This window comes from Antedon bifida, chromosome 6 (genome assembly GCF_963402885.1).
Source record: "Antedon bifida chromosome 6, ecAntBifi1.1, whole genome shotgun sequence".
Lineage (NCBI taxonomy): Eukaryota > Metazoa > Echinodermata > Crinoidea > Comatulida > Antedonidae > Antedon > Antedon bifida.
The window spans coordinates 26677450-26702933 of record NC_136231.1 but is presented as its reverse complement, the minus strand read 5'-3'; the positions used below and the strand labels follow the sequence as shown (position 1 = coordinate 26702933).

General features: G+C 31.7%; 3 protein-coding genes across 10 annotated transcripts in view; 2 read left to right on the top strand and 1 right to left on the bottom strand.

Annotated features, from left to right (window-relative positions):
* LOC144845274 (cGMP-dependent protein kinase 1-like) overlaps positions 1 to 12473 on the top strand; it is a 68929-nt gene extending 56456 nt beyond the window's left edge. For all 5 annotated transcript variants that reach the window (XM_078702465.1, XM_078702469.1, XM_078702464.1 and 2 more), the window contains 10 exons: positions 792 to 860; positions 1225 to 1296; positions 2504 to 2591; positions 3592 to 3728; positions 4838 to 4927; positions 5572 to 5713; positions 6016 to 6179; positions 7147 to 7332; positions 9391 to 9457; positions 9961 to 12473. In XM_078702465.1, the coding sequence (XP_078558591.1) occupies positions 792 to 860; positions 1225 to 1296; positions 2504 to 2591; positions 3592 to 3728; positions 4838 to 4927; positions 5572 to 5713; positions 6016 to 6179; positions 7147 to 7332; positions 9391 to 9457; positions 9961 to 10059 (1114 nt within the window). In that variant the 3' untranslated portion in view covers positions 10060 to 12473. The remainder of the gene's footprint in view (positions 1 to 791; positions 861 to 1224; positions 1297 to 2503; positions 2592 to 3591; positions 3729 to 4837; positions 4928 to 5571; positions 5714 to 6015; positions 6180 to 7146; positions 7333 to 9390; positions 9458 to 9960) is intronic.
* Positions 12474 to 13233: 760 nt separating this feature from the next.
* Positions 13234 to 19700, bottom strand: LOC144845275 (uncharacterized). Of its 3 annotated transcripts, XR_013612528.1 has the most exons (11): positions 19328 to 19352; positions 19017 to 19161; positions 18325 to 18487; positions 17788 to 17857; positions 17220 to 17470; positions 16781 to 16978; positions 16169 to 16272; positions 15570 to 15745; positions 14862 to 14995; positions 14371 to 14699; positions 13234 to 14043 (listed from the first exon to the last, which is right to left on the bottom strand). XR_013612528.1 is itself a non-coding variant. In XM_078702471.1 (10 exons), exons 2-10 carry the CDS (start codon positions 19151 to 19153, stop codon positions 14439 to 14441), a joined length of 1494 nt encoding a protein of 497 aa, XP_078558597.1. In that variant the 5' UTR covers positions 19154 to 19161; positions 19592 to 19700; the 3' UTR covers positions 13234 to 14438. The 3 variants fall into 3 exon arrangements, 2 of the variants coding, with proteins under 2 accessions (XP_078558597.1, XP_078558596.1); XM_078702471.1 differs by lacking the exon at positions 19328 to 19352 and adding an exon at positions 19592 to 19700 and having other exon boundaries at positions 13234 to 14699; XM_078702470.1 differs by having other exon boundaries at positions 13234 to 14699.
* A 94-nt stretch (positions 19701 to 19794) lies between these two features.
* On the top strand, positions 19795 to 25322 carry LOC144845869 (uncharacterized). Of its 2 annotated transcripts, none has more exons than XM_078703347.1 (7): positions 19795 to 19916; positions 20267 to 20480; positions 20958 to 21130; positions 21490 to 22206; positions 22567 to 22718; positions 22975 to 23111; positions 23516 to 25322. In XM_078703347.1, exons 2-7 carry the CDS (start codon positions 20279 to 20281, stop codon positions 23674 to 23676), a joined length of 1542 nt encoding a protein of 513 aa, XP_078559473.1. In that variant the 5' UTR covers positions 19795 to 19916; positions 20267 to 20278; the 3' UTR covers positions 23677 to 25322. The 2 variants fall into 2 exon arrangements, with proteins under 2 accessions (XP_078559473.1, XP_078559474.1); XM_078703348.1 differs by having other exon boundaries at positions 19804 to 19916; positions 20264 to 20480.
* Positions 25323 to 25484: the final 162 nt, after the last annotated feature.

Sequence of the window (25484 nt, the reverse complement as noted above, 5' to 3'; positions counted from 1 at the left end):
TAATCATTTGTATTAATCAATAATCATTTGTATTAATCAATAATCATTTGTATTAATCAATAACCATTTGTATTAATCAATAATCATTTGTATTAATCGATAATCATTTGTATTAATCGGTAATCATTTGTATTAATCTATAATCATTTGTAATAATTAATAATTATTTGTATTAATAATTATTTGTATTAATAAATAATTATTTGTATTAATAATTATTTGTATTAATCAATAACCATTTGTATTAATCAATAACCATTTGTATTAATCAATAGAACATTATTAACATTTGCTTGCTGTAGAATAATTAGTATAACATTCAACAGTGTACATATGTTTTGTTTACATATATATTGTTTATTGAAATCTGTTTTGTATATGAAAGGAGAAAATAAATGTTGCTTTGAATTGAATTGAATATAGAACTGATAAATTGAAAATAACTTGACTTTCTGGTAAACACGCTTAAAGCTCTGTCTACACTATCAAACTTTTATGTTACAAAAAAATGTGATGTGCCTATATATGGACACGGTGATGTCATATTACTACCATATTTAAGCATATCACTACCATATTTGGGCACATTGTCAAACTAGTTTGATAGTGTAGACAGAGCTTTAAGGTGTCCAGTCACATCAAACATGTCTAATTTCTTGTTAACTATGTTGTGTCAGATATCTGTTTATTAGAAAAGATTGTCACGGTTTATAGATGTATTTTTTTCAATTTATTTTGCAAAATGGAAAACAACGTACACTTCTATAAACATTGTTTTTGTATACTTTCAGAGAATCTGTAAGAAAATTCAATGTTTTAGCAGGAAAAGGAGGAGCCACATGTCTTGCAATAGATGGAGAGTAAGTCAACCTTATTTTATTCTTTTAAAAGTCTTTTGGTCAACGATTTTCTTATGAAAAACCTATTACAGCCAAAAAGAAAAAAACTATAGTCAATCAATCGATTTCAATATATGCATTATATAATATTATATATGCATAATGTCAATACAATATCAACGTATTTTATCTAAAACCAAAATTATTTATTAACATTAACATGTTTTATAAAATTATTTATTATATTATTATTATTATATTATTACAGCAACATTATTATTTATCAAAATTGTAAAAAACATTTTTAAAAACATTTTTTACTCACAAATATTGTTAACAGTCTTATATCAAACATGTCTTTAAACCATCTTTACTGTATTTACAGATCTTACTATCAACTAGCAACAACTCTTGAATCTGTAAGAAACAGAAAATCAGACGAAGGAATCAAAAATGCGTAAGTACACAACACCCTTTAATTACTTCAAGTTGTGAATTAACCCCATGGTCCTTGGGTATGGACCGCCATCGCAATCATCTCCAAAAGTCTGTTCCATACCCTAGGTCACTTGGTGGTTTACCAACATAATTTCTTTTGGATAAATGTTCAAGAATGGCATCTATGTCATCATTTATCTCTATTGATAGAAAATGTCAGTTACATTTTATTTCAATCAACATATTGAGTGACAACATTATTGTTGATAGAAACAGATGAAATGCAATGAGACATCATATGCATTCAATCCATACTGAATTTTAGTCACAAATCATTATCATCATCTGACATCACTATCATCATCTGACATCAGACATCATCACCATCATCTGACATCATCATCATCTGACATCAACATTATCATCATCTGACATCATCACTCTCTTGTGATATTGCCAATGTAACCAGCATGATCTATTTACTGTAAGTTGCCTAATGCTCTGTCTAAACTATTAAACTTTATGTGACAAAAAAATGTGATGTGCCTATATATGGACATGATTATGTCATATCACTACCATATTTGGGCACACTTTTTAGTCTGATAGTGTAGACAGAGCTTAACACTTCTCCAGAAAATAGTTACAATACAACAATTTTCGATTTATGAATCATGTAATTAATTTTTCTTCTTGTAAAAAGTTGTAATCTAGCCCATTGAAAGTCCATATTCCCAAAGCAATTTGTAGTAGGTGTAGAATTACCTTTATATATCTCGCTATTGTAAAATATATTTGATTTATTGTGCTTATTTTATAACCGTTTCTGTTTGTAATCAATGGTAAAATAATTACTTAAGCTATTTTATGATATTTTAAGGATACAGAGATTTAGATGTGGATTTGGAGGAGGGGTGGGTTGGGGAGGTATTTCTTGTCATGTTTTATCAAACCATGACTAAAAGTGGATATTATAGTTATTGTATTAAAAAACAAATTTGGTTCATGTAAAAAAATTGTTTACTTGAAAAAAATGAAACAAATTTTGATATTGAGAGTTAAAGACAGCAATAAATTTATTTTAAAAAAAAAACCTGTTTATTGACAACTGTAATCAACCGCAGTTACTGTGCGGTTATCTTGGAGAAATTGTCTTGAGTAAGTTTTATTTTTGATAAATCTGTTTAGCTTATTATCATATTATTATTGATTATTTGTTTGTTTAGCATTGATTCTGAATATGCAGGTCTTCATCTAGAGGAGCTGAGCGTCTTAACCACACTCGGCGTTGGCGGATTTGGACGAGTTGAATTGGTAAGTTTATTGACGATGATCAAATGTCCAAGCTTCAAGACATGTGTTCTATGCAAGTTCAAAATGTGATGTGACCAATAACTGTCTGCAGTGTCCATGAATAATGTCCCTGTTTATCATATACTGTTCTATACTGTATAATGAATTTAAACATAATATATTGTATATTTTTATATAACTGTTTACTTAATTTTTAAATGTCTTATTTACTGCTATTGTTGCCTTGAAGATTGAATTGAATTGAATATTTTGACAATATAGTTATCTTGAATCTTCTATTTATATAGCAATTCCAGGCATAGCAATTCTGTAGTACAATAATAGTATTTGATAATAATAAATAATAAAAATAATGGCAAAGGAAAAGCTTAATATTTAGCTCTAATATGTTAGATATTTTTTTCTTTCTTAAGTAAGTATAAAAATAGGCTTAAAGCCTATTTTCCGCTAAGCAAATTTGTTTGCGGCATATTGAAAGTGTCGGCTTATACATATGCGTATTCATGTTTCCATCTTTCAAATCCTTCTGTATGCATGTGTATAAGCTGACACTTTCGATTCTTAATTGTTGGTTTTAACAGCAAAAAAACTTGACTAGCCAGATTTAAATGACTAATTTGTAAGATCAGGACATTTTTACCGAAAAATTAATTACATTTACATTTTTAAGTGTTTTGTTTTCAAAATTAAATTATCAATTCTGACTTATTATTTACTTATTCAGAAAATTGAATTACAGTAAATTAGATTCTTGGTACATTTAAATCGTTTGTATTTTAATTTATATCATGTGTAAAAGGTCTGTCTACACTATCAAACTATTTTGACCAAAAAAAAGTGTGATGTGCCACATCACATTTTTTGTCACATAAAGTTTGATAGTGTAGACAAGGCTTAACTCTGATAGCTAATAAAGTTAAATAAAAAACCATGTATAAAAATCACATTACTATTGCCAAGTAGAAACATATTATATGATTTTGTTATTGTCATGTTCTAGGTGTCGATAAAAGGGCATGATAAAACATACGCCCTCAAACAACTTAAGAAGAAACACATTGTAGAAACAAGGCAACAAGAACATATTATGTCTGAGAAGAAGATAATGTTAGAATCAAGATGTGACTTTATTGTAAGGTACGATAATTCACATTTTAATTTGTTGTCCAAATTACAGTCCAGTAGTGGAAACCTGTGAGAACCATTAAGCTCTGTCTACACTATCAAACTAGTTTGACAAAAAAAAGTGTGATGTGCCCAACTATGGTAGTGATAAGACATCATCATGTCCATATATGGGCACATCACATTTTGACAGTGTAGACAGAGCTTTAGAATAAGCTGAAAGGACAAGAGCAACAATGATACAGTACCATGAGAAGAGGATCTTATTGGTTACCTGGGTATTGGCAGACGTTGGATAAGCTATTTCAGCTTTATGTTATCTTCTTTGAGTACCGAATAAAACAAACAAAAACTTTAAATCATTAATGATTAATAAAACGTGAATGAACATATCAATTACTTTATTAAAGATAAAGATGAAAAAGCATCAATTTCAATGACCTCCTTACAATGAAACCTCTTTTGAGTTTTCAACATTTGCTCGGTAATATTGTTTGACTTGCAAGTATGCGAGTGTGTTGTTTAATCTTCTTTCTCATTTATCAGAATGTTACCCCTTTGACAGGCTTCATTTATTTATTTTCATCCTCAACCAAGAGGTCATTGTATAAAACCAGGCCCAAATGTTCTTCATGTTTACCTTTTTCCAATAAATGTTAATGTTTAACATTCTTCTTTGTCACAACATTCTGTCCAATCACATCATGTACATTCGCTTACCACTTTTATTGTTCACTAGCAAGTTTGACTAATGTCACCTTTTATTACTAGCGGCAACATTATCGCAGACAGAATGTGATTCTGTCAGATATTAGTAACAATTACTGCTTTATTGCAGAAACAAGTGAAGCTTTATTGCAAAAATCTGACTTGTATAATATGCATACTTATTTACATTCTTGTACAAGATTAAATAAATAATTCATGTTGAAATGTTGCAGAAGTTTTTGTTTAAGAATATTATCATTTATCCAGATTTACCTTAAGTTTGTTTGAAGTCAATGGTTATTTAAGTTTGACTCCAGTTTTGTTTAAAAATGTTCTCAACATTTTATTATAAAATAATATTAACAAAATATTGACAAATTTAAACTGATTTAAAAAATTGGTTTTTATTTCAGATTGTATCGTACCTTTAAAGATAAGAAGTATCTATATATGTTACTTGAAGTTTGTCTTGGTGGTGAATTATGGACCATACTTAGAGACAAGTAAGTGAATTATGGACCATACTTAGAGACAAGTAAGTGAATTATGGACCATGCTTAGAGACAAGTAAGTGAATTATGGACCATGCTTAGAGACAAGTAAGTGAATTATGGACCATGCTTAGAGACAAGTAAGTGAATTATGGACCATACTTAGAGACAAGTAAGTGAATTATGGACCATGCTTAGAGACAAGTAAGTGAATTATGTACCATACTTAGAGACAAGTAAGTGAATTATGGACCATGCTTAGAGACAAGTAAGTGAATTATGGACCATACTTAGAGACAAGTAAGTGAATTATGGACCATACTTAGAGACAAGTAAGTGAAGTATGGACCATACTTAGAGACAAGTAAGTGAATTGTGGACAATACTTAGAGACAAGTAAGTGAATTGTGGACCATACTTAGAGACAAGTAAGTGAATTAAAGACCATGCTTAGAGACAAGTCATTCAATGGTCAAACAACAAAAAAATTTAATGAAAACATTTCTCTTTCTGAGCATTTTAAACAAGTTTATGTACAAGCATTATGAAATGTCTTCTTTAATACAGGCTTATCCGTGAGAGTATTATGTATGCGAGCTTTGTTTGCCATTTAATGTTGATATATTGATCATAATTAATGTTTCAATTTGAATTAGAACTGCTTTTGATGACGCTACGACTCGTTTTTACACGGCTTGTGTCGTTGAAGCCTTAAACTACCTCCACTCAAAGGCCATCGTTTATCGTGACCTCAAACCTGAAAACATTCTTCTTGATAGTAGGGGATATGGAAAATTAGTAAGTTGATTTGTTCTTTATTTTATGTATTGTTTTGTATTTTTTATAACATGGGGAAATAAATTTACTTAATTTAAACTTTAAAAAAAGTGGAAATAATCTATCATGGGAGTTGCTTCTGTTTTATTTAAGATAAACTGACATATTAGATAAAAAAAATTGTTGTTTTAAAGCATACTTACAATACATACCAAATTATAGCAAACATCCATTGGAAGTTTTAATTCTGATTTTTCTTATATTATAGTAATAATTTTGATGTTATTTATTCTGATGTATAGTTTTTTTGTTTGCTTTTTTAGGTAGACTTTGGTTTTGCTAAGAAGATTGGAACAGGACGCAAAACATGGACGTTTTGCGGCACACCAGAGTACGTAGCACCAGAGATCATATTGAACAAAGGTCATGACCTTTCAGCGGACTATTGGTCGCTGGGAATTCTTATGTTTGAATTATTAACAGGAAGGTAAATAAGATACAATTTCACAATAAAATATTTGTAAGAATAAAATTTGAATTTAAGCCATTTATTATTAAAATATTAACTTAAAATTATTTTTAAATATTAAAAAATGAATAAATACATTTTTAAAATAAAAATTAATAAAGTAAATTAGATCAATATAAACTTTTACATGGCAATCACAACACACAACACATTTGTGTTTGTTATAAATAGAAACATCAAAGATGCTTAATGAGTCGTGTAGAATGTTGTGTTATAATTAGACCAGAATGGAAGCTATAGTTCAACTACCCATACATTTACGAAGGCATAATATTTGCTATTTCTGTTGACATATTTAGTGAAGTTACTAATACTAATTACACGTTGTTAATTGTGTGCAATTGGAGTATATCAGTGTTGACACTCGCTAATCGTGTTATGGCCAAATTGACATCTTTTCATTATCATGATTGATTTAATGCATAATATTGTTTCAGAGTAATTTGTATTCATTAGAAGCAGGATGATACAACATTCACTAGTTAAAAGTTGAAGCTGCTGATAGAACTAAAAGTATTTGTAATACAAGTTATGTTTTAATTTGCCTAATAATGTTTAAGTATCGTTTTGTTGACAACTTTATTATAAGATTTGTCAGAAATAAACAAATTGAGCAGCTTTTCAAGAATGCTGATGTGGTCGTTTATCAAATTAAGCTTTTGAAGCTGAGTGATTACATTACCAATGCAATTATTAAATTACTAATCAAAGCAGAAGATTGTGAGGACCGCTCACGGATAAGCTGAAATACATATGATAAAGATGGTGTATAAAAGCGAAGCAGATTATTACAAGGTCTAGTTATCCAGGGCGTCCATTTTCACTTAGAATCTTTATCATTTTCACATCAAACACATAACATTACAGATATGTCAATTACATTTTCTTAGCATCGCTGATTTTGAATGTGTCTATCTATTTCTAGTCCACCATTTACTGGAGCAGATCCGATGAAAACGTACAACATTATACTAAAAGGAATGGACATGATCGAGTTTCCTAGAAAGATTACACGAAACGCTGCGTACCTCATTAAGAAGCTTTGTAAAGATAACCCATCCGAACGTCTTGGATATCAGAAAAATGGTCTCAAAGATATTATGAAACACAAGTAAGTCAGATATCGTTGAAGTGTGTCAAAAGAAACTAAGCTGGTCAAAGGAAACTAAGCTGGTCAAAAGAAACTTAAGTTTGGTCACATGAATTTTGAGTTGGCCAGATTAAACAAAAGTTAAGAATATGAATCATAGTTGTCATGGTTACTGATTTGTTTAGGATTACCATAATGTTTCTTGATTATGTTCTGTAAATGATACTGAACATAGTTTATGTTTTTTACCTAATGCATTCTTCAACCAAGTTTATTCTACGAACTTGTGACATATGAGTGTAAATAAATCCCTATTTATAATAAATCCAAAGGCAAATTACTGAAAATAATGACAATGTATTGGCTGGATCTCAATGGAGATACAAAATAAAATAAGCACTGAAAAAAAATGACAATGCTGTGGGTATCAGTGGCTGAATCTCAATGGAGATACAAAATAAAATAAGCACTGAAAAAATGACAATTCTGTGGGTATCAGTGGCTGGATCTCAATGGAGATACAAAATAAAATAAGCTAAAAGCTAAATCAAAATGATAAAGTAAAACAACCAGAAAATTTAGCAGAGCTTTCGGGCAACACTAGCCCTTCATCAGTGCAAGTCCTATTTATAATAAGATAGATATAAAATTAGTATTTAAATTTTTTTTTTTTTATTTCATCATATAAGACATTACAAAGGAAAACATAATAAAATTAAAATTAAGATAAAACTTCATAGAAATTATTCTAATTTCATATTTGATTTATAAATGTTTCTAATTATATCTATTTTGTATTAAAAATATTGTCCTTAAAATTCTGATGATAAATACATTTTTCCGCTTCATAAAACCTTTTCAACTCGTTCATAACCATTTTGATAGTTGGCTTACATTTAAACTAGTTTTGTAAATACATGACTCTAATTTTATTTGCAACTTCATACCTACTTAAAAAACTGGTTTCTTTAAGTTCTTACTTAAAGGCATTAGCATACACATTGCATCTGGTCTTTTTGTGGCAGATATAAATACACAAGTTGTGTAGATTTATATAAAGCAAGAAGATTGTAACTAGTTTATATGATTTATGGATTGTGTTGTTTTATTAATGTCATTTATATCAACTGTTGTCAGTTGATTATACTTGTCCTCATTCATCAACTACAAACTTTGATAGTTTATTATGAAACATGACCAGGGGTTACTAATAGCAATTCATCATTGTTTTTATATGCACTGCAACACAACCATGACTGACTAAGTGTTTTTGTAGTACCAATAGCAATACTTAATTTTTAGGTAGAATAGACAGATTATCAATAGCAATGTTTAATACTGTATCAATAGCCATTGAATATTTTTGAGTAGAATAACATAATATCAATAGCAATGCTTAGTATTTTTAGGTTAAGTAGACAGTAATTACCAATAGCAATAATTAAATATGTGTCAGTAGAATAGACAGTAGTACCAATAGCAATGCCTAATATTTGTAGGTAGAATAGACAGTAGTACCAGTAGCAATGTTTAATACTGTATTTGTACGTAGAATAGACAATAGTACCAATAGCCATTGAATATTTTTGAGTAGAATAGCATAATATCAATAGCAATGCTTAGTATTTTTAGGTTAAATAGACAGTAATTACCAATAGCAATTTTTAAATTTTGTGAATAGATTAATAACAATGCTTATTTTTGTTCAAAAATGAAATATTTTAGTTTCTGTGCCATACACTCAAAATTCCATAATTTGTAAACCTATTTTCTTGAATTTATATTTTAATTTAGTGCATGTTTTTAAGAGCAATTTATTTATGTACACTTTCCTTGAATATTGGTGAAGCAGCAGAAACACAGAGATGAAAATATTATAAATACTGAAATGAATTATATAACTTGTTGAGAAGTCTTATAATGACATTTTGCTTTTTTGTTTTAGAAATGAAATATTGGTGTGTTTGTATCCTTATTTCCTTCTCAAATAATTAGCATGACTACTTATAATTAGCATGACTACTTATAATTAGCATGACTACTTGTATTACATATATTTCGCACTCTTTATTCTTTCAGGTGGTTTGATGGTTTTAATTGGACAGGACTCAGAAACAGAACACTAACACCTCCAATTATCCCAATGGTAATTTTACTGTTTCTTGGTACATTTTATAATACTATATATCATTAGTTACCAAATCAAAAACTAAAAAAAAACAAAAAATAAGTATTAAAATTTACTAGTACATATAGTGTCAAAGTTGACATACATATACATTTCGTGAGGTCCAAAAGGTCCCAATTTTGTTACCATTAAGCCACATTTTAAATACCAGAAATATTAAGCTAGCCCGAGGGCGTCTGGTATTGGGAGAGTTGACTGTTATTGTTGCTACTTAAAGCTCTGTCTACACTATCAAAATTTATGTGACAACAAAATATGATGTGCCCATATAAGGACATGATGATGTCATATCGCTAACACATTTGGGGATATCACCACCATATTTGGGCACATCACACTTTTTTGTTGAAATAGTTTGATAGTGTAGACAGCTTTATGATGTATGTGTATTTAATTTATTGTAAGTAGATCATTGCAGTTCATATTGAACAAGTATATGTATACTTTATTTTAATTTGTAGATATCGTCACCAGATGACTCTTCCAATTTTGATGACTACCCACCAGACACAGACCCACTGCCCCCAGATGATCTCTCAGGATGGGATCGTGATTTCTAGGCATAGATATTAGCCACCAGACACACTACAACGGATCTCTCAGGATGAGATCATGATTTTATAATACAAAGACAACAGACACAGACACACTACAACGGATCTCTCAGGATGAGATCATGATTTTATAATACAAAGACAACAGACACAGACACACTACAACGGATCTCTCAGGATGAGATGATCGTGACTTTCTAACACAAAGACAGCAGACACAGACACATTACAATGGATCTCTCAGGATGAGATCATGATTTTATAATACAAAGACAACAGACACAGATACACTACAACGGATCTCTCAGGATGAGATGATCAAGATTTCTAGACATAAAGACAGCAGACACAGAATGGATTTAAGATTGTTGAACAAAGCTTAACACAAATGTGCTATGAATTTCCAGTTCCAAATTAGGTTATAATTTATGAACATGTTTATGTTCGTATTATCTAATGAACAAAGTTTTTGAATTTTATTTTTCGGTGATAATAGATCCCTGTTTTAATAGTCCAGTTCTTTTTTCTGTTTTAATTATTTGTTTTAAGTGTGATATAGAATTAGATTATTGGATAGATTATATAACTACTAAATTTAATATATGAATATGCTATCAATGACCAATTTTATGAACTCATATTTATTGATCTATAAACTATATATATTTTTTAATGTTTTACTAAAATATCTTGAGATTATAAATTAAAATGAGTGGTGTTTGGAATGATGGTCATTAAGATAGTTATTTATTATTGGGAGGGGATTTTTAAAAAGCCTAATTTAGGAAGTCTATTCTGAACTATAAAGGTAGAATCTATTTGCAATTGTACACAAAATAAACAAAGTTTAATACTACAAACTTAAGGCCTATTTACACTAGGACGATAATGATTGACGATAAATGTTCATTTTTTATAGGTTAATATTTCTATGCTGCCAAGTCCAATCAATTGACGTCATGATTAGTATTAAGTACAATAATATCGTGACAATACAACAATTTTATTTTATCAAAGACAGCATAAATGCTATCCATAGTTCTAGAATGAAAACTTTTCAAATTTCTTTAGTTTTATGTAAGAAAAATGTATGTTTATCCAATTTATCGTCTATCGTTATCGTCCTAGTGTGTCGCAGCCCAGTGCTCCTTCTATGGGTAAACTGGGTAACAAGATAACAACATCATTCAGATGTGGTAAACATTTGTTTTAGAATTAACAATAAAAGGAATCTTGAAAAAGTAACCACACAACAAACTTTAGTTTTCATGATGTACCACTAGACTAAACTGTCGAGTTGAAAAGTCACTCTGTGTAAATTCACCACGAGCATGCACAGAATGACTGTTAGACTCAACAGTTAGTTGTGTGTTGCATCCTAAAAATGAACGGTCATTATGTGGTTACTTTTTCAAGAAACAAAGATTTAGAAAGACCTTTATAAAACTTACGCTATTATGAAATATAGCATGAAAGATTAAATTTATGTTTTTGATATGAATAGGTCTAAAAATTGAAAATTCAAATTTTATTTTCTCATCAATTCATGGTATTCCATAAATAAATTATTTAATGTAATTGATTTCTAGCATCTCTTAGTTAAATCTTTAGGATTTTAGGTTAATTAATTTTATTATTTTGTAATAGTGATGACATGGAAAAATGTTCCACTCTGTTAGTTTATGAACAGAACCATTCCAGCGCACAATGAACCTATTTTGTAATGTATACTGTACTATCATATGTTTGATATGACTGGTATAAACCCACCTACTTTTAAACAAGACGGGTTTGGCAGGGGAACATGCAACTTGAATCTTTTAGTTGTTTGTTTTAATCCTTCAGTATACTTCATTTACTTATATTAATTATGTTTTAAGATGAATTTTCACTTATTTGAACCAACCAATTTGTTGAAATACTGTATACATAATTGTTATTGTATTATGTTGTAATCTGAAATCAGAGTGGAACATTTTTCCATGCTAGGATTGTACCAAATTTATATAGATAATAATAATATTGTTACCGCCAAAATGACGGTAGTTCTCCCCCCCCCCCCCCCCCACACCAGGTTTCCTTATATATTTAATGTTTAATAGATATTGTAAATAGGACTTAAATGTATGCTTACTTATTATGTAAGTGCTGACTTGTGAACGCTAAATTGCGTGTAAGCGTTTCTCGACAAATGCGTGCGCTTAATAGATGACAGCAATTACCATCTTAATAAATTAATTACACATTGTATATACTGTAGTAAATTATTTACTTAAATTGTACCAACAAACGAGATTTTATTGTCGTATTCTGACATTATTTAATTTGTAATTTCTGAAGACAATGTCAGGTTGTTTGAGGGCAGTCTTTCATTGCATGACAGTTTTAGAAACAATAAAATCAACACATTCAATAACAAATGAGGACTTTTTTGGTTTTTTATTTATATTTATTTGTACTGGGTAACCTCTTCAGTCAAAGACTGGTCTTCCAGAGGACCCAGTTATGACCAGTGGCTGTGAGTGACAGTGGCTGTGTGTGTACTATTACACCGGGGTAACCTACTTATCTTGAAAGATGTACTAGGTTCTTTAAAGTGCACATGAGCTAAATGTGTACATTGCACCTATTTATTTTCATTGCTCCTGGTAATACATCCTATAGGCCTGTCATTCACTGAAATTATTATAATGGTATTTCAATAAAACTAAATTCTATGTCAACATTATCATTTATGCTGTCTTATATACACATTCAATCATCTAATATAATAATGTATTATCATCATCTTAAGGTGTATGTACACATTAGCAATTTCACTATCTTATTTGTTGACATAACTCATGTACTATACATAACTCATGTCACATTAGCATTCATTTATTTATTTTTTTTTTATTGTATGGTTTGCTCTTGTTCTGTTGTTTACAGATGATAAATTCATGTGTTAAGCTCTGTCCACACTATCAAACCTTATGTGACAACAAAATATGATTTGCCCATATATGGACATGATGATGTCATATCACTACCATATTTGAGCATATCACTACCATATTTAGGCACTTTTTCTGTCAAACTAGTTTGATTGTAGACGGAGCTTTACACAATGCCAAGAAGGATTAGATTTTCTTTTATTATATAAATGAGCCAATAAGAAATTGAATCATTGAAATGTCATTCCATTTTAAAAGAACACTTTGTTTACAATCAATATATTTAATGCTGTACAGAAGTGCAATGAAATACCGAAGCATGCATGCTGCTTGTTCATCTCAAGTTTATACAAATTAAAATGACTACTTCTTCTGGGGGAACATCTTTTACGTTATGTTGTTGCATTGTGAATCTTACAAACGGTGATTATTTTACTTGATAGCACCACAGATGGTACACACTTTTAATTATAAAAAATTGATGGTTGACTAGTATCACACACAGTCAATTATAAGGTTTCTGTCATATAAAGTGATCTTTGGTGTAAATTCCACACACTAATGTTGAATCTTTTTATAGTAACGTACAATTATTAAAATTTTAATAGCTGATTCTTGGTACTGTTCCTGTTTCTTGGTCCAATATCCAACATCATAGGCAAATACTGTGATACAGCATCACATGTGAAACACATGTGACACCTGTAACATGGGACCCAAACCTAGTAGCCCTTAACCTAACCGGCCCATCTGAGGATCACATGGCTTCCTGTAGTCGTGTGGTGGACAGCCTATAGTAACACAATATACAGTGGCAAACACAAGTTTACGAGTTTAAACTAGGCTTTAGGGTGAAAATATATTGTACAATAAACAATTCTGTAGAAAAGTAGATATATATAAACAATTATATGATTCAGTTTTAATAAAATTATAATTTATAAAGTATATTCTAATTATCCTATATATTTGGGGTAATAACCTTTTGTGTTCTGAATTTAAACTCCAATAAATGCTAATAATTTACAATATAAATGACTAATTTATTCATAACCATGAGGGCGTGTGGCGCAGTGTGTTGGACGTTGGACTACCGATCGTCAGACCTAGGTTCGAATCCAACTCTCGCCGCATTGCTTGTATCCGTAGGCAAGATACTTTACTTACGTTGCCTCTCTCCACCCAGGTGTATAAATGGGTACCCAGTTAGATCTAGACACAACTTTGCGCTGGTTACCGGCTGCATTATGGGAGTATGTTTCCATACGTGTTTGATCCCAAAAAATACTGGGGTAATAATCCTTGTAAAGCGCCTTTGAGCATGATTACTCATGAAAAGGGCGCTATATAAATGTGGTATTATTATTATTATTATTATAACATAAAATTATACAGGTGTGTGAACAATAAGCACCTGTGTGCTGAATGATATGCTAATTAGGAAGACAGCTAATTTGAATGTACTGCTGTGCGCGATGTGATTGGTGGAATAGGGTCAGTAGAATGTAAAGGGCGTAATACAGGTGACTGTGAATTTAGTATATCATTCACTGCTAGTTGTTGGTCAATAGTGTGACTCGCTAGAGGTCGTAGGGAGCGTAGTTTAGCAGAGGTCACAAAGTCTGTATGGCGCATCTGAGGTTTAGGACCTCGTTTGATTCTGTTGCCTTCTTTTACAATGACACCTGGTGACAGCTCCATTGACTCAATCTGTAAAGATAATTTATTATAATCTTATTTACTACTTGTAAAAGTAAATCAACATAAACCAACATGTGATGTTACACATGAACGAACACAAAATGATATTGTTTCTGTAATATATAATAATATTGCAAATTTGTAAGAATAATAATAAAGCATGATATTTACCAGTGGAGGAGGTAATGGTGTAACTGGTGACTGGTTTGTAGCGATTTCATACGCTGCTTTTAATTGACTTGTTATAGTGTTATTACTTGCAATTGTCATACTGCTTGCGGCTACCTTACCAACTCTACCACCATCTATTAAAAAAACAAAATATATATATATATATATATATATATATATATATATATCAAATTAATTAATTAAATTTCAGTATATCACCGGGCGGTTTAGAATTAATGTTCTGTGCCTGATTTGTTTATATATATATATATATATATATATAAGTCGCTATAATTAAATTTGAATCATAGCCATGAAAGCCCCAGTGGACTACATGTAAGGTGGGAGATTCCGGGTTTGAATCGTGATTCAGGGGCCTTTTTCTACGACAAATGTAGTAACTCCTCCTAAAACTTTTTTTGCCTTCAGTGGCCATGCTTGCACATTGAATTAAACATGGATGGCGCTCATTTGAATATGGGCGGCCATGTGAGCATTAAGCACTGGATATTACACCAGTGACCGTATTTCACTTAACTCAATAAATATTTAAGTATTTCCCTTAAAGTTTATTCACTTAGATAGTAGATTTTTTTTATTTTAAGGATAAGTATTTTCCTTAGCCTAAGTGTGAACTGTGATTGGTGAATATGGCCACTGGGTTGCAAAAAACAGGGTTTTTGGTAAGAATACATAATAGAAGTATACCTGAATTGAAGCCGTTGTGATGAGCTGTGACTGTTTTTTCAAAGTGTCCAGGTAGTTGTTTGTTAGTTGATGAGGCTTTCTGTTTATTACTTTGGAATCTTCCTGTTCTCATTGCTACAAGTCTAGCATGTGCTGCTTCAACTGACGGGTCAATTACCTTGTACTTTGTTTTCACTCTGATTAAAAACAATTGAAATAAATAATAGAAAGTATTAGACCTATAAGAATAAGTAGAAAACTACAAGCGGACATTTTAAAATAAATGAGTGGAAATTATGTTTTTTTTGTTTTTTTCATACGCATCCAACAGCCAATTACAAGATGTATAAACAATTTCAGTGTTTATAATTTATCGTGCTTATAAACCAAGTCTCATTTGAGGCTAAGGGAGTGGATTTGAAAGAGTCGTGAGTTACAACCCTGGCACGAGGTCAGGATTGAACCACAAGACTATGGTAAACCACTATGAACACTTTGCTTGGCCCAAAGGTGTCCCTTTAACAGAGGTTCTACTGTATACAGCACAGGTAACTATCACCATACTGAAAAAGAAACAAGCTGAGCAAAGCATTTGGTATAAAATTAATTAAACAACTTACCTGTGTGTGGGTAGCCTTTCTGGATCTAACTTGATAACTGCTATAACATTGCCCTTTTCATCATACGTCACATCTTTACTGCCAGGAGGTCGACCAGCTTGCACCTAATGCCAACAAAAACGTAATTAATACTAAATATTATCATTTACACAGATTACATACAAGCGATCTTGTTGCAGGTGGGTGAAGGTTGTGTTAACTCATCTCATTTATTAAAACAAACAGGTGACTAATTATTTCCGTTCAAATGTTACCTATTGTGTAACTACTGTATGACATCAGTAGATACTATGTGAAGCAGTAGAAAAGCACAATTTTGTAAATAATTTGAAGTTGACTAAATAAAATTGAATATAGTAGAACCAGTCGTTTGGGACATCCCTATTCCCTAACAATATAGCCAACCTCTATTCTGGGGACACTCCTATTAAAGGGAAACAGACTTTTTTGGGTTCCAAAGGTTTCCTTAAAGTATTTCAACCTAAATCAAATAAAAACTTTAGTTTTTTATTTACAAACAAATCTAAATAATTAATTACTGAGATAAATACGTTGTGTAAATATATAAAAACATGTTGTGACAAAAAACAAACAATTGAATAATAGCAGTACCTTAAGAATGGAATGACAAGAAGATGGCATGTGTTGCATCACATCCTTCTGGTCAGGTTGTTGTGGTGAGGGTTTCTCTTCTAACTCAAGTGCTTTCTCTGTATCTTCTAATGATTCCACATTCTTTAGAGGAGCTGATTTTAAACGCCCTTTGTATGGTTTGAATTTCGGTTTTGTTTTCATTGGTAACTTCTCTTTCTAAAATACACATTAAAAATAAGTAACAAATAAGTCCTATTACAATGAACAAACCAAACATTATATAATGGTATCAGAGGCATAGGTCACTGGTTTAGCACTCCTAAGGGGGTCCTCCAACGCTGGGTAGTTGCAGTGGGCTGTTCATGCTCTGGGCCCCTCAAGAATGCTCATATCTACTGAATAATATTTATTTGGTCAGTGCATAGGGAAGGAAAAAATAGGATTATGAAATACATACTGATGTTGATATATTATTGTTCTTCTTTTCCTCTTTTTTATTTTCAGTGCTTCCCTCCATTTCTTCTTGTTCATCAAGTGTAGCAGTGTCATTAACAGTAGCCAAATCATCATCCATAATCTCATGTTGTGATAATGGTGTGACTACCGTTAACTCTGTATCTGCTTCGGATATTGTTGGAGAAAGAGGGGGGTGTTGATGCCTCGGTACCGATCCCTGAGCCCAAGCATCGTGAGCGCATGGCAATGGTTCTGAAACAGAAAATTAATTAGCAAGAGATTATAATGATTACATAGAATTGTATAAAATGCTATAAACTAGAACAAAATTATCACAACACAGAAATCAGTTGCTTGTAGAAAATACAGGATTAGAGATAATGTAGAATAAATTTTAAAGCTTAGGTTTGGATAAATCTCAATATATAATGATTAAGTAACAGATTACTGTGCCTGTCAAGCAAGTAGAGTGGTTAAGACAGTAGAACCGTAATTACAGCCATAACATCGATCCATGGTTCTGGTGGTAGAACAAGCCTTAATAAATAAAATGTTAGGGCAACACTTACCATCTTCTTCCAACCATGTTGGATCTGTCTCTGGATCATCTTCTCCTTCATCTCTTGCTAAAAATTGCCACTGTAAACAAAAAAATATTTATTAAAAAATAGTAAACACATTTGTTGATGGGGTAGGGAGACCCAGACAGCAGCCAGTAGAGAGGATTGTCAATCCAGAAAGAGAAAGAAAAGCTGGATACTAAAGCAGACACTCTGTGTGTCACCAGTAACCAGAGATTGCCAGTATTAAGCTCTAGTTTGACAACAAAAGTGTGATGTGCCCAAATATGGTAGTGATATTCCCAAATATGGTAGTGATATGACATCATCATGTCCATATACTGTATGGTCACATCACATTTTTTTGTCACATAAAGTTTGATAGTATAGACAGGCTTATTGTCCAGTATAACTCCATTCATTACAGTATGTACTTTTACTATAGAATACAATTAATACTAATGACAACATTAATAACATAATAATGAAGTATGATTCATATATAATAAATTATCATAAAATATAATGAATATTGTTTGAGCTGACCTCAACGACCTGTAAAATGGCCTCCTTTGCCTGTGACACTGTATAAGGAAACAGTTGTTTTTGTATGTAATTATCATATATAACATTCAATGCAGAATCCACAATATCACCAACAATATCCACTACAAAGTCCTCACTGTTTTCATTATCAACCAACCCATGCCTAAAAAACAACAAGCAAACATTCAGAGATAATGTGTAAGTATTTTTAGTAGTGCTTAGTAAACAATATATATTTAAGTCTGATGGTAATAAAAACTGTTCAAGTGGTGTTTTTTTTTAAACTGTATTATAAAGAATTTACTGTAATGATAGTACAATTTTATCAATCAGTATATCAATAAAACATTTAAAGAATGTGAATTGATACTGTACTGTAGGTATGATGGGGAAAACAATAAATGTTGTTTAAATTGTACATTTTCAAAAGTATTTATTTTAAGGTATCCAAATGTGTTTTAATAAAAGTATTATGGTTCCAAGGAAGACAATTTTTGTATTCTTTTACAACGAGTTATGTCTATCTCTATGTGTCTAATAATAGATGTAACAATTGAAGATACATGTATGCCTATGTATTTGTCTGACACATGATGTAGTGCAGTAAATATATATGACTAGTGAATGAATAGTTTGTAGAGAGTACAGTTGCATTTAAACGAATATATTATTTAATTAGTAGACAAACACACCAATCATTTTCCGTAAAGCGACCTGGAATGACGTCAGTGTTGACTGCTGGTACCGGTACTGAAGTGCTACCACCACGGTCCTTTTCTTTTTCTTTATTCTTGTCCGAACGGGACTTTGACATTGTTGAACGTGACATGTTTAAATCTGAAAACAAACAAAATAGCACTTTCTTTCAATATTCACTGTTTCAGTCAGTAATTTTTGTGTTTTTTAACATTTTTATTTACTATTTATAAATTATTAGGCCTAGGCTAAGTCTAGCCTAGTCGTACGCCTTACTATTAGTTAGGCTTATATTGAAAACGATTACTAGTATTCATTTAGTAGTAGGCCTAGTTTGATTCAAGCATCCGAAAACTACACTCTTTCAAAACCTGACACTCAATCCACACACACTCTCACAGTCACAGGCAGTAGCTGGCTCTCTGCTAGTGAGTGCTACCACCGTACTATACTGCACTGTGTGTGACTGGCCTAGCCTACTACAGTATACTAACTAGGCCTTCCAAAGACTTACTATTTATTATTATCTTGACATTATAATACAAAATCGAATATTATAAATCATACAAACCTATTATTCAAAAAGTGTTACATATTTTAGTTTTTTAACTTTGGTACATTGTAATGATATTTTATCACTTTCGTCTTGTTTAGACGTATCTTTGCTGTTGCTAAGAACGATGTCACAGCGCATGATCAGGAAAAGTAACTTCTTGAATCTGATTGGTTGCTAGCTATAATAATAGGGTCATATTGTTGACCTTAAACACAACATAATTTTTGCTTTTGAAATTCCGAAAAACGTTCACGAGTTGTATAATTTAGAAATGTTAATTTGGTATTATGACATCTCTGATTTGTACTCTATTCACTGATTTTATCTTAATAAGTCTTCGGTGAGTTATGTAATATGTATGATATATTTATGAAAGTAGCACTTGTCTTGATAATTAATTGCAAGTAGTTGTAGGGCTAGGCCTTAGTTAGGCTCTATCTAAATAGAAATGCCTTTCTCCTTAGTTTGTTAGTTAGCTCTATAGACTAGGGGAGCTCTATCCTAGGCCTGACATTCTCAGGCCTAGCCTAGACTAATAGGTCTATCTGGTTTTTTTTGTAAGCCATTGAACTTACTGAACTGAAATGCCGCTCCTTGGCTTTGCTTGAATTTGAAATGTGAGATTTGAATGATTTGCGAGTTCAGTAATCTATAAATATTTTTAACAATTTATTGTTTAAATTTAAGCAGGTTTAAAAGAACATGATTTCCAGTCCCATACCAGTTGACCCTGGTTATCATGGGAAGAATGGGCGTGGTCAAAATAGCAGCAGTATGATAGATACACGGCCTGTACCACGTGTACGTCCTGAAGCTGAGGACATTGCAACAAGGGCTCAAGGCTCTGTTGGATTGCTGCTACAACTTCAAGGACAACCTGTGTACAGAGCACCAGTTGTTAGAAGTAAGTGGTGCTAGCTGTGTGAAAGAGAATCTGCTGTTTAAAATGTCTACACCCATTTAATGTTATGTTATTATGATGTTTTTTTTGCAAGAACCAATGTATATACTGTAAAAAAAAAGCACAATTTTTATCTCAACCATACATTACTTCAGATTAGTGAATGTAGTACAGTCTACTCTCCTAATACTGAACACCTTTTAGCTGGCCTAATACTATTACTGTATGTCAGGTTTTCTAGAAAGTCTGGTTGTACAAATGTATTTAAAATGGTAAAGAAGAATTCTGTACCTTTATGTCAGGAAAAGTCTGTTTTTGTCTGGTTTTCAGAGAGTCTCGTATTGAAAGAGTTGACTGTATTTATATCATCTTGCATCAAATTACGTGATGATGGATTAACCCAAGTAGATTTCTACTTATATTACACTCTATGATCATACAAACTATCAGCAATACCTTACTCTTTATCATTTAATTTAGAACCAGAACCAAAGAATTTCTCACAGGAAAATGTGAGACGGATGAGAAAAATACAGGCTATGAGTCGAAAGAAGAAGGCAGCGGAGACAATCAATAAAAACCAACCAGTTAAGGTTTTACCACAGTCTGAGAAGTACAAAGAAATCCAATCAAAGGTTGCTGTACATATACAGGTTTGATCAAATTAGTTACATTAATTTAATTTTCATTCTGTAATAAGCAGTCTACCCAAGACTGCCTACAATATTCTTTTAAAAGACACTTTGAAACAGCATAGCATCGCCTTATATTGTATTATCAACCACTTGTTATGATTGACCTAAATTGATAAATTCATTATCATATTTATAGTTTAATCATCATCTTTAATGAGTACAACAAAGGTTAGGCCGACTTTACTCACCATTGAGGGATTTTTTTTTACTAAATTAATTTCAGCTTGCAACTAAGTAACATTTCTGATGTTATTGATTTCTTTCAATTTCTAATTGATTAATTAATTTTCTAATTAATTTTCTAATTATTTTTTTAGCAAGAACCACCAGTACCAAGACCATCATCTGCAAACTATTTACGGTCGTATAGCCGCGCAGGATCGGCGCCACCTAGAATGCAACATCCAGAGCAACAGCGTTCAGAAATACAAGTGTCAGTACAGGGTAAGAATGTTCGTTTAGAGGTGAAAGGATATAAACATGATGGTTCACAAAATGCTGCACCGCGGTATAAACAGGAACATGAAGACCATAGAGGCTATACATATAGCAACGATTATCAACAAAATAGGCAACAAGAAACAGAGGTCAAGGGTCGATCATCTATGAAAGTTACACAAAATCAAAGGTCACAAGCAGGAGATGCCAGAGATCGATCATCTATGAAAGTTGCACAAAATCCAAGACCACAGGCAGCAAATGCCCGGGGTCGATCATCTATGAATATTACACAAAATCAAAGGCCACAAACTGCAGATGGTAGGGGTCGATCATCCATTCATGTTTCGCAGAACCAAAGACCACAAACCGCAGATGCCAGGGGACGAACATCCATTAAGGTTTCGCAGAACCAAAGACCACAGACTGCAGATGGTAGGGGGCGATCAACAAGTCAAGATCCACAAAGACGTAGATCACAAGGGGTAGATACAAGAGGTCGATCTACTAGCCAAGATCCGCAACAACGAAGAACAGGAGAAGCAAGACAAAGAGGGCGCTCACCTAGCCCAGGACCAAGACCTAGAACATCAAGTGTATGTGAACCTCGGCTCTTATTTTTTATTTATATTATTAACTATTAGGTTCATGGCCCTACACCTTTTATGTGTATATCTACATATTCTTAGGTGGACCACTAATAGATATATGTTATGTAAATTTCTACTGTATATGCGCCTTGAGCACTCTTGAGTGGTATGTGCGCTATAAAAATCCTGTTATTATATACAATTTATTATTTTGTTTTAAATTTAGTACTTGAGGAGTTCCTAATAAAATATGTTTACTATCTAATGATAATAATGTTTATAAAAATATTATTATCCTCGATAAAATAATAGCAGCAGGTGTAACTCCTGTTTACATTTAATTCATCATTTTTTTAATCTCAATAGTCGTCATCAGATATTGACTTCATAGCTCACAATGCAAGACTAGCCCGTAAGCATCAACCTCAGAGACCGCCTTCTGCCCTCGCTCAGACGGCATTGAATGAAAAGAGGGTCAACGACATGGAAAAATACAGTAAAGGAGAAGTGCCAAAATAGTAAGTTTTAAATATTATAATAGTTACGTCATGAATTTGTATCAATTAAAATATCTAGTGACTGAAATTATTGTGACCATTGAAAACTAATTTTGATCTTAAGTACTGTTATTACTTGTCATACTGCCCCAACAAGATTACTATAATAGTACATAATGGTCTTTATCAATTTTTTACTAATAACTCATAATATGACAATAATTACTGTTCCTATCTTTGCAATTGAATTTCCATATATTATTAATTCCTCCTTAAGCTTGAGGGAAAGACAAAGGCAGTGGGAAGAAGATGAGATGGAAAGACTGCGTAGTATTCCAGATCCGGAGATGCCTCCAGGACATAGAATGATGCCAAGGGACGAGAGAATCAAGACACTTAATATCCTCAAAGATAGTAGGTTTTAATTTATTCACACATATATATAGATGTACTTGGAATTGATATTGTTTGCGCTTCAAGAAATGGTTATTTGTTAATTATCCTAATTATATCTGCATTTACAATAATTAAAGCAAATAAAAGTATAGATACCTTAAAGATATGTTGTCCCCCTGAAATTAATTTCTTAAAATTGTGTTTTTGATGACTATAATGCCATTTTAATTTCACATAGTTATTTACCTAATTTGTCAAAAAATTTAGATTTAAAAAACAAAGCAAGAAATAGTGTAATTTTCTTATCAGACAATGGTGTTTGGTTAAATTTAACAGTTTATTTTTTGTGTTAACTATCACAGACAAGAGCTTTATCTATTCAAATAAGCTAAAAACAAATATTTTAAATCATTTCTTTACAGAGGAAAAAGAGCTGCAACTTCAGCTGCACAAAGTACCATTGAACGCAGAAACGCTGCGAGCAAGGACGATGAAAACTGAAATTGAAACGAAAATTGCAGAAGTGGAAGAGGCAATTAAAATATTCTCACGGAACAAAGTATTTATTAAAATCGACTCATGAACAATTCTAACAAAATGTAAAAATGTAAATGAATAGTATAAGTAGTAGTGATGTAGTACAGTAAACTCTCACAGTACCGGACTATCTTAAAACCGGAAACTCTCCTAAAACCAGACTTTTCTGGAAGTCCAAAAGGTCCCAAATTCATTTTTACCATTAAAAACACATTCTGAATGTGGTGTCCGGTATTGGGATCGTTGACGGTATCTGGTATAATGTACCAACATGCACCTCAATCACTTATCTTTACCTGACCATAGAAAATTAAGTAAAGATCCTGTTAAAGTGATGAAAATGATAATTAAATTAACTGATAATTTTGATAGTTAGATTTCAGTTATTCACTTTCTAAAGCTTGGTTCCCACTAGCAACGCAACGAAAAGAAAATGCCCTTCCTAAAAAAATGTGTTTGCCCCCGCCTGCGTGAAATCAAACCTGCAATGTTTGCAGCACTGTTGCGTCGTATGTTCCCACTTGTGATTACGCAATACGGCACTTTGCGTCACTACGTTGCTGCGTTGCGTTCTAGTGGGAACCACGCTTTATATGTCAGTTTTAGTATTAGACAATTTATAATGCTCAAATTAAATTGTTTTGCAACAGTAAATTGTTTGTTGACATGCATTGAAAATGTCAGTCCAGCTATTAGTTTGTTTTGGTACAGTAGTTGTTTGCAGATTATCATTGAATTGTTCTATTCTTTGCCAAATGAGGATTGTTTATAGAATACACCAATGTGATGCAGTTGTAATCGATGGTCCTTCTTTATGATACTAGCTGTGATTGTGTTGTAATATAATTCTATGAGTATAAAGTAAATATGTTTGCCATGCTTGTATCTGTAGGGCAAAGTGTGCTTGCCCAAAGCTGGACATCTGCCCAAATTAGTATGGTTTATAGACCTTATCTGAGAAGACTATGTTGGGTACATTTATCAGTGGAAAATTACTTCCATTTAATGTCATTTGCATATAAAATATACATAGAAATTGTGTTTGCTTTGAGATATACAAAAACAGATAAATGAAAAAACAAAAACAATTACGAAGTGTCACATCACTCTCGTGCAGTATACTGACAAGCATTCAGTGCCCGAATGGCAGCTGGATAAAACCTGTTACGAAACCAATTTGTAGGTGATGATGGACCGGTAACGTCTACCGCTACGTAATACCTCAAATACATTATGTTTTTTTATAGAACATGCCAATTTAACAGCTATGGAGTATGGCGCCCTCTGCCTTTCCATCACTGGTAGAGTTGACTGTTTAAAACAGTGATATTTAAGAGTACAAGTGTAAATGTAATTTTAAATTAATTTCTAATTCTGCAAATTAACTAAATGTTAGGAAATAATGTAATTAAAAAAGGCAAATTTGAGAATATCTTTTCTTTCATTTATATATATACCGCAAACCTTTACTTCAGTGATACTATTATTTCTTTGCTATCGGACTACTGTACATATTATTTAGTGAATATTACATTATATATTTTCTACAACTGTTACTAGATTTGTAAAAATATTGTACAATTTTGTTTGTTTACATTTTGTATATAATAACAATACGTTTGTGTATATTTCTTGTATGTAGTATTTGAGTACTTTGATGTGCAAAGTAGGAATAAAACAATAGAAACAGAATATTGTGTTCATTATTTATTGATAAAACTGAATAGCACCGATAAAAACTTTAACTACAGTACCTACAAAAATAGATAGGGCAATTTATGACAACAAACGCTTCTGGGCAAGAGGATGATATTTAAAATTCTTAATCAACTTATTACTGATTTTGTTGATTGG

Coding starts and splice junctions, on each gene's coding strand:
- LOC144845275 (XM_078702470.1), bottom strand. Junction 16,979..17,219: donor ACAATAATATATCAACATCA/GTATGTATTTCA, acceptor TGTGTATTTTAG/AAAGAGAAGTTACCAATGAA. Junction 14,996..15,569: donor TCACAACGGCTTCAATTCAG/GTATACTTCTAT, acceptor TTTTTTTAATAG/ATGGTGGTAGAGTTGGTAAG.
- LOC144845869 (XM_078703347.1), top strand. CDS start 20,279: ATGATTTCCAGTCCCATACCAGTTGACCCTGGTTATCATGGGAAGAAT. Junction 20,481..20,957: donor CAGAGCACCAGTTGTTAGAA/GTAAGTGGTGCT, acceptor CATTTAATTTAG/AACCAGAACCAAAGAATTTC. Junction 22,207..22,566: donor CAAGACCTAGAACATCAAGT/GTATGTGAACCT, acceptor TAATCTCAATAG/TCGTCATCAGATATTGACTT.